Source organism: Asterias amurensis, chromosome 22 (assembly GCF_032118995.1).
Source record: "Asterias amurensis chromosome 22, ASM3211899v1".
In the NCBI taxonomy this organism is placed as follows: Eukaryota; Metazoa; Echinodermata; class Asteroidea; order Forcipulatida; family Asteriidae; genus Asterias; species Asterias amurensis.
This window is the reverse complement of record NC_092669.1, coordinates 2,856,404-2,865,767: the sequence shown is the minus strand read 5'-3', so window position 1 is coordinate 2,865,767 and position 9,364 is coordinate 2,856,404. Positions and strand designations below refer to the sequence as shown.

The 9,364-nt window shown below is 37.7% G+C and overlaps 1 protein-coding gene across 2 annotated transcripts; it reads left to right on the top strand.

Moving 5' to 3' along the window:
- The first annotated feature begins 1,336 nt into the window (after window positions 1–1,336).
- On the top strand, window positions 1,337–9,322 carry LOC139953969 (COMM domain-containing protein 9-like). 2 transcript variants are annotated; one of them, XM_071953586.1, is made up of 8 exons: window positions 1,337–1,493; window positions 3,517–3,648; window positions 4,432–4,516; window positions 5,840–5,894; window positions 6,473–6,507; window positions 7,458–7,561; window positions 8,037–8,136; window positions 8,677–9,322. In XM_071953586.1, exons 1-8 carry the CDS (start codon window positions 1,449–1,451, stop codon window positions 8,772–8,774), a joined length of 654 nt encoding a protein of 217 aa, XP_071809687.1. In that variant the 5' UTR covers window positions 1,337–1,448; the 3' UTR covers window positions 8,775–9,322. The 2 variants fall into 2 exon arrangements, with proteins under 2 accessions (XP_071809687.1, XP_071809688.1); XM_071953587.1 differs by having other exon boundaries at window positions 8,037–9,322.
- The last annotated feature ends 42 nt before the right edge of the window (window positions 9,323–9,364 follow it).

The following is a 9,364-nucleotide window of genomic DNA, read 5'->3' as shown; positions in this document are numbered from 1 at the left end:
AGGAAATTGTTTGTGAGTAAGTGGTCAATTTCGATCAAAAGTGTGTACCCTTAAAGGAACACGTTGCCTTGGATCGGTCGAGTTGGTCTTTGAAAATCGTTCTGTAACCGTTTGTTGTAAAATGTATATGGTTAGAAAGATATTGTAAAAGTAGAATACAATGATCTACACAAATATGCCTCGAAATTGTGTGGTTTTCTTTTTACCCTGTCGACTAACACGGTCGGCCATTAATTATGGGAGTCAAAATTTTGACTCCCATAAATGGCCGACCGTGATAGTTCGCGACGTAAAAGGAAAACCGTGCAGTTTCGAGTGATACTTGTGTGGATCATTATATTCTACTTTTAAAACATCTTTCTAACCATATGCATTTCATAACAAACGGTTTCAAACGCTTTTAATAGACCAACTCGTCCGATCCAAGGCAACGTGTTCCTTTAAGAATTTCTGTGATTCCCGTGCAAAACTACCTCCATGAATAAAGATAGACCCAGACCGGCTCATGCAAAAGCTGGGCTATTAGCCTCTCGGACTTGGAATTTATGAGCGATTTGTACTATTTTATAGTGTCTATGATTGGAAACTACATGACTGAAATCAGATTATCATGCATCAACTGACTCACATATCTTTACACCGAGGATTTGAAGACCAAAGATTATCTAGGTCAATTTATTGCTTGTTTTATTGCTTATAATCGTTTTGTTTGCTTGTTTGCTTTTTGTTTGGTTGGTTGTTGACTGGTTTTGTTTTTTACGCGCAGCAGGAAGGATTTGCGCCCTCGTGAAATGCCTATTCATATTCTATTGGTTTATCTCCCATGGACAATAATCAGTTTGGTAAACATTATTTTTGTTTACGTTCAATCCTTTCCTATCTGTTCTTTCGTTCTTTCTCCAGTGGTCTCGATGATCATGGAGCTATATTCTCGTAGCTCCATGGTTCTATCTAGGACTCCTTCCTCCATCAACATGCCAGATCCATAGTTCAAACCTTGAAATTGCAATGTAGCACACACAAAATTAATTAATTATAACATGATAAAATAGAAAAAGAGAAGAACATGTTCAGTTTAAGATAAACGGAGGGAAAATCCCAATGAAGAAAACCCACACCAGACTGATAAAAACAAAAATAATACCCCGCCAGACCTCCTCTGAGTTGGGGTTCAAACTGGGCCCAGACCGTGGCATGCATGATAAACAATGAATCAGCCACGCCCCCTCACATCCCGTAGACTTCTTGATTGTGCAGCGCCCCCTGTTGACTGAAAGGCATGCACATTATTTTTTCTTAGTCAGGTGCCTACAAGTTTGTGGAGATTTGAACTGGTTCAACTATTCGTACGTCTGGGAATAGTGCTCGATAGGTTGGTGCTGTTTTGAGCGAGGAGTTCACTTCCTTTGACATTGTCTCCACTTTTTTCCGTCTATTTTCGGTTAAGTATGGCAGAAACAATTGATTATGAAAGCTTGAATTTACTTCTAAAGGTGAGTATAATGAGCTGAGATAGATTAGATTTGTGGGCTGAGTTGGGAAACATTGCTTTCAATTTATGTTGGTGTGATTGCTAAAGAAGGCCGAGTTATAGTCGGTCGCGCGATGGAAATCTTGACGCGCAATCGATCATAAAATGACACAGGTTTGTGTTTCAGTCCTAGGATCGCGCGCAAGATTTCCATCGCGCGACCGACTAGGAACCGGCCTTGTCAACATGCTTGAGTGACATTAATTTTTACCATGCATTTATTTATAATTTAATAACAACAACTTACAAGACTCTTGTTAGTAATCAAGAGTTAATTAAAAGTTAAAAGGGATAACTTTCCGTTCGGCGCCATCACTTTTTCACTCATTTTGGAAAAGTTTCTGTATGGCGCCACCACTTTTTCATTCGACATTCGGTATGATTATGAAATAATAAAGTATATAATTTGCCTCAATGCAATGAGATATCCCTTTTTGTAAAAATTTGTAAAAAAGCGTTGGCGCCATACGGAAAGTTATCCCTCATTTTTACAAAAAGGGATATATCAATCAGGTAAATAAGTTCCTACGTTATTTCATATCGAATGAAAAAGTGGTGGCGCCATGATACTGAAACTTTTTCGTTAAAAGTTATTGAGATGTTTCTTTTAAAAGTTAAAAGTTATTGAGATGTTTCTTTGTTTCTTTTAATAAGATCAAGAATTTATGCAAGAAATAAATAAGCAAAGGGATAAAAATAAGTACTTTCTCTTTTTACCGGTTACCTTACCGTACCTCTCGTCGTTCGTAGTCGTGGTGACGTCCATGCACCTGGGGCCAGCCCCAAGTGACCCACTCCACAAGCAGAGCACTGGGGGCTGACCTGGGTGACCCCCTGGAATGACGTTGAAGCTATTCGAACGCATTAGGGGGCAGACCGGGGTCGACCTAGGGAAGCTAATCCAACGCACCCAAAATAAAGGGGAATGGCACGAGCAGCCTTAAAGGAACACGTTGCCTTGGATCGGTCGAGTTGGTCGTTGAAAAGCGTTTTGTAACCGTTTGTTATAAAATGCATAATGGTTAGAAAGATGTTGTAAAAGTAGAATACAATGATCTACACAAGTATGCCTCGAAATTGCGTGGTTTTCTTTTTACCTCGTCCAATAACACGGTCGGCCATTTATGGGAGTCAAAATTTTGACTCCCATAAATGGCCGACGGTGATAGTTCGCGACGTAAAAAGAAAACCGTGAAATTTTGAGTGATACTTGTGTGGATCATTACATTCTACTTTTAAAACATCTTTCTAACCATATGCATTTCATAACAAACGGGTTCAAAAGCTTTTTGTAGTCCAACTCGTCCGATCCAAGGCAACGTGTTCCTTTAATTAAAAAGTGGAAAATGGATGTATTTTAGCTAAAAAGTGCAGGTCTGAGTGGCTATAATCTACTTTTTCTTTAGAATCAAAATCAACTTTTAATCTAAGAAGTGAATTGTTAAATCAGACATAACCAACTATACGAGACCAAGTGCAGTCACTGGGGTTCTGAATTAATTTTTTTAAATTTTGACTATTTTTGCATTTTCATACCAGCCAGGTGACTGAGCACAACAAATTTTGCCCAGCTCACTTGTCGCCGCTCGCTTCCTTTTTAGAGGCCGCCTCGTTTTTTTCTTTTATACTCTTTTTAAAACTTTTTTTATGCACATTTAAAAAAAGAAATTATGAATTTTTATTTTTTTATTTTTTTATGAGAAAATTGTTATTTTAAAGGATCTCAGCTAAATTAATCTGAATGTCTTGTCTGAATGTCTTGTCCAAAATGTTTTATTTATGTATTATGTGTTTGAGCAGTAGAAAAAAACAATGGGTGTTTGACATTTTAAAAATAATGGCGGCCATCTTGAAATAAAAAACAAAAAGCCCCTCCTTCCTTTTTTGGAGAAACCCAGCCCTAAACATGTTTCTTTTTTTACTCGGCCGAAGCTACTGCTCACTGGTATGTAACTAAACCTAACATTTACCTGGTCCCCATGCAGGCTAGTTCCAGAGACATCGTGGTCCGTTTATGTGACCAGGCGGTCTTGTATAAAGACCTCATCCAACCTCCAACTGAAGTAGTCCACAAAATTGCTGAACAACTCTCTGCATCGGATGACGAAGCCAACAAGGTAGAAATTTAGCTCAATTTGATTCAATTGTTTTTTTATTGTCACACATATACAGTGAAATTCACTTCAGCTTGCGAGTCTAAAAATATTTAAAAATACAAAAATACCGAAAACCTTTAAACCACAAAGGCATACAATAACGAACAAATAAACAGTTTGCGCACATTATGCAGAGAGACAATTACAGTAAAAAAAAATTGCAGTTTGCAGTGTTTATATTTATTTGTACTTGATACTTTGTAGGTTTTCATCCCTGAAACTTCCACGAAGGAACTTGACAAGGAGGTCAGGAGAGCGTTGTCTAATTCATTTTGTTGTTGTTTAAATTGTGACTGTAATTGCTTTTGAGTATTGGTGGAATTTATGAGGTATTGTTAAAGACACTGGCACTATTGGTATTGTGTAATTGTCAAAGACCAGTGTTTTCACTTGGTGTTTCTCAACATATGCATAAAATAACAGAAAATTTGAGTTCAATTGGTCGCCGAAGTTGCGAGATAATAATAAAAGAAAAAACACCCTTGTCAGACGAAGCTGTGTGCTTTCAGATGCTTGATTTGAAGACCTCAAAATCTACATTAGAGGTCTCGAAATCAAGTTCGTGGAAAATTACTTCTTTCTCAAAAACTACGTCACTTCAGAGGGAGCAGTTTCTCACAATGTTTTATACTACCAACCTCTCCCCATTACTCGTAACCAAGTAAGTTTTTATTCTAACAATTATTTTGAGTGATTACCAATAGTGTCCACTGCCTTTAACATCTGTTTGTATTTGCCTTGCAGTTGTTGTGTTCTCTCAGCAAACTCATCCGAAATGTTCTCTTCATTGGCTGTACTGATGCCACCTCTGTCCAAAGCGTCTTTCCAAGTAAATATCATTTCCAAGTAATATTAATATTTGGTTTTTACCCGTACACCGATGTGTGTTAGCACTGTATACTCAGTACTTTCCCGAGTTCTGTGAAAAAATATCACAGGCATGTTACTCAGGTTGGATTCGAACCCACAACCCTTGCAATTCTAGAGCAGTGTCTTACCAATTAGACTACCGAGGTTGCCCGGCAGCTAGAGGCAGTTCGAATCCTATGTTTTGGCAGCGGGTACCGCAACGATATAAGAGATGTTAAATTTGCACCGGGGGATAAAGAATATTAATATTTGGTTTTTACCCGTACACCGATGTGTGTTAGCCTTGTATACTCTCAGTACTTCCCCGAGTCCTGTGAAAAAATATCACAGGCATGTTACTCAGGTTGGATTCGAACCCACGACCCTTGCAATTCTAGAGCAGTGTCTTACCAACTAGACTACCGAGGTTGCCCGGTAGCTAGAGGCAGTTCGAATCCTATGTTTTGGCAGCGGGTACCGCAAGGATATAAGAGTAATAGTTTTACACCATGCACATTGTCAACCATTACATTGTACTATGTAAAAGAAGTAGATCTCATAATTTAAACCCAGTCCTACATACCTTGCAGGAAAATACTGTATGTTAAAGTGCCTTAAAGGAACACGTTGCCTTGGATCGGACGAGTTGGTCAAAACAAAAGCGTTTGTAACCGTTTTTTATAAAATGCATATGGTTGGAAAGATGTTTTAAAAGAAGAATACAATGATCCACACAAGTTTGCCTCGAAATTGCGTGGTTTTCCTTCTACTGTGCAAACTAACACGGTTGGCCATTTATGGGAGTCAAAATTTTGACCCCCATAAATGGCCGACGTGTTAGTCGACGAGGTAAAAGGAAAACCGCGCAATTTCGAGGCATGTTTGTGTGGATCATTGTATTCTACTTTTACAACATCTTTCTACCCATATGCATTTTATAAAAAAACGGTTACAAACGCTTTTCAAAGACCAACTCGACCAATCCAAGGCAACGTGTTCGTGTTCCTTTAAGCGTCACTGAGTGATGAATATGCGCGCTAAATAAAAGTAACAAGTTCTTCTAATAGTGCATTTTACAATAACGTGCTATCTGCACACGGGGTACACAACAAATATGTGGTGTAGCAGATTTGCTAAGCACAGACAAATGATGCTTAGCAGAAATAAAATTACACTCAAATTGTTTCTTTTATGGCTGTGGGTTTTTGGACTTGGGCACTACTGAATATGTTTGGTAAACATTCTCAAAAGGATGAAACTTGTTTGTTAATTTTTCTTTCTCTGCTCCCCTCTTTTCTTTAAGGTGAATTCCACAAGAATTTAAAAGATCTTCTCACAAAAATCATCACAGAAAGTCTGTAAGTGAAGAGAGGATTTGTTTTAACTTATTAATATAAGATTTTATTTCTTTTGTTTGTTTGTTTTGCATACCCTTGTTTAAAGGCAATGGACACCTTTGTCAAACACCAGTATTCTCACTTGGTCTATTCCAGCATATACATAAAGTAACATATCTGTGAACATTTTGACTCAATTGGTCATTAAGGTGCAAGAGAATTTATAAGGAAAGAAAGAAAAAAACTTCTGGCACAAATTTGTGTGCTTTCAGATGCCATAGAAAAGGCTTCAGGCATGCAGTCTATGAATATTTGAGTAAAAAAAAATACCTCTTTCTCAAAAACTATGTTACTTCAGAGGGAGCCATTTTTCACAATGATTGTTTTTTACTATCAACAGCTCTCCATTGCTCGTTACTATGTAAGTTTTTTATGCTAATTTTGAGTAATTATCGAGAGTGTCCAGTGCCTTTAAGTTATCACTTGTTATTACTTGGTGGACAACAAATACTAGACATCCTTTTTGCTTAGTGTTTGTTGTTTTCTTGTTTTGGTTTGTCTTGCATTTTATTTTGTGTTCCCCTTCTTCTTTTTTTCAGGCCAACATGGAGGAATAGATCTATCAACAGCCAGAGTAAGTCACAATTTGTGATTTCCATTATTTCTTCAAATTTAGTATATTTATGTGAATCGTACTTTTCTCCATCATCTTGTCTTTTCTTGCCTACGACTTTGAATTCCTTTTTCTCTGCTATCCATTGACCCAGGTCTCATACCGTCTTCTTTTGTGAACTTATTTTTGTTAACATCAATCAGGGCTTAGTTTAACACTGGGCCACAGACCTGAGGCTGGTGATTTAAGTATCTGGCCAGCAGCCATTTTGACGAAACGCAAAGTTTGATCCTAACTCGAGTTAGAACGAGTAAAGACGAGTAACCCACCCTAACTTAGGATGGGTTCAATGCGTCCTACGCCTTTGGATAGGGAACTACCGGTCCTAATTCCTAAGATTAATCCTAAGTTAGGAAGAGTTTGGTGAAATCAACTGCAGGTATTTTAAACTAATGACTGGACAAGTCCGGCGATTTTGTGTTGGTGTTCAGTGTTGGAGGTCTCCGTCTCGGTCTCGAGACCATATTATTTTTCAGGTCTTGGCAGTTTTTATGTCTCGAATGTCGTGGTCTCAGCAAGGTCTCGGATAGTCTAGGTCCGAGACATTGCAGAGACTCATTAAAAACTCCAGAATGTTTGAAATTGATTATTCGATTAACTGTTTTTTTGTTCATGGTTTGTTGCATGTATCACCAGGCAACTCATCACCAGCAGTTTGAAATGTGTGTCCTTATTAATTGGTGTTAAGTATACATGAAGTTGTTTGCAGTATTTTTAATGGTTTCATTTAGGTAACAGCTGGTCTGGCCTAATTTTATATAAATTTGTTGTGGGCTTTAGTTGGGAATATACTCCCAAGTTTTTTGTTTTCTTATAATGCTTTTCATTTTGCTGTTAAAGCCATTATACACTTATGGAACAGAAAAAAATTAAACCCTTTGTATTTGTCTTTCCTTTCTTCTCCCACGAAGTCTCCTTGCCACGCCTTGTTGACTTTGATTGGCGGGTCGATATCAAGACGTCTTCAGACACCCTGGCCAGAATGTCCGTGCCAACATGTGTACTCCAACTCAAAGTAAGAAACCTCTTAAACATAGATCCTGGGCAGGGAGACCACGCACATGAGTCTTTTACATTCATAACTTGTATGCAAAGTGCTGAACGATTATTAACCAATCAAACGCGGACTTTCCCTAGTTTTGTCCATTTTGTTAAGGAAGGGTTGAGTTAATGGAAAATACTAAAAAGAAATCAATTCAGACAACATGGAAGTAACTTCGTAGTAAAATAAGTATTGGAAATACATTTATAGATATCCCAAATTCTGTCCACTTTTTGTGCAACATTGAAATTTCTGCCAGACATTACGTCACACTTTTACTCATGAATATTAAAATAATGCATTTTTTAGCATCAGCCCCCAAAAAGAAACAAAAATTAATGTGTCGGTGACTACCAACTGAAATATTAAGCTCTTATGTTAAATTTTGAATTGTTTGCCAATCTATGACCCTACCTTTAAATCTGACCTTCACATTTTGTGTCCATAGGTCCAAGAGAATGCAACCAGAGTGGACGTTGCTCCAGACACGTCAACCATGAATGTTGAGCTCAGCAAAGAGACGTTAGACACCATGCTCGACGGACTCGGTAAAATAAGAGACCAGTTAAATTCCGTGGCCAAGAAATAGTTTTTGAAGTCCCATTATTATTTTTTGTAATATAATATGAGATTTTTAAACGGGGGAGAATTATTTTTGGGGGAGTTTGGGAAGATCATGAATGGGGGCAAAGGGGTTAGGGAATCACAGAGAATGCTGAGCACAACTTAATCACTATTGCTGGCAAGCCTGAGGATACCTGTCAACCAGAGTGCTTACTACTTGAACCAGAAACCTTGGGAGTTAACATCTAACCTCTTAGGTGATAAGTGTTCTATTCTGGGTTCTTTTAGACAACTGCACAACAACCCTTCTCCGAGCTCTATTTTTGCAGTCTTTACTTAAGACAATAAACCACGGACGATGTGCTGTTGATTTTTGTTTTAATAACATTAACAACAAAGAGTTTTACATAATTGTGGAAAGACCAACAACGTAGCTTTTCAAAACCATCATGGCTCGATTTCACAAAGGAATAAACTTCATCTTAAGACAACTTATCAGTATTGTTATTTTCTATTGTAACTAGGCTTCCGAATGAGTTGTTTGAGTGAGTGCGACACTGCGCATGAGCGTTTATGGTTAGTAGTTGTCTTAATGTGTGCCCTCAAAGTTGCTCGTTGTTGAAGATCAGTAGTTCTGTTACGCAACGCTTGTTTTAAAGGAACACGTTGCCTTGGATCGGACGAGTTGGTCAAAACAAAAGCGTTTGTAACCGTTTTGTATATAATGCATATGGTTGGAAAGATGTTTTAAAAGTAGAATACAATGATCCACACAAGTTTGCCTCGAAATTGCGTGGTTTTCCTTCTACTGTGCGAACTAACACGGTCGGCCATTTATGGGAGTCAAAATTTTGACCCCCATAAATGGCCAACGTGTTAGTCGACGAGGTAAAAGGAAAACCACGCAATTTCGAGGCATGTTTGTGTGGATCATTGTATTCTACTTTTACAACATCTTTCTACCCATATGCATTTTATAAAAAACGGTTACAAACGCTTTTCAAAGACCAACTCGACCGATCCAAGGCAACGTGTTCCTTTAATGGTCATCTATTTTTTCTTACATTATTTCAGAAAACAGTCACTGAAAAAAAGAGGATAATGATTGTAAAAGCTTTTTGAATATAGTATTAAAAATATATTGTACAATAAATGTATCATTTTGAATGATCTTTATGTTTTGTTCAAGGTGTGACAACATTTTTCAAATCA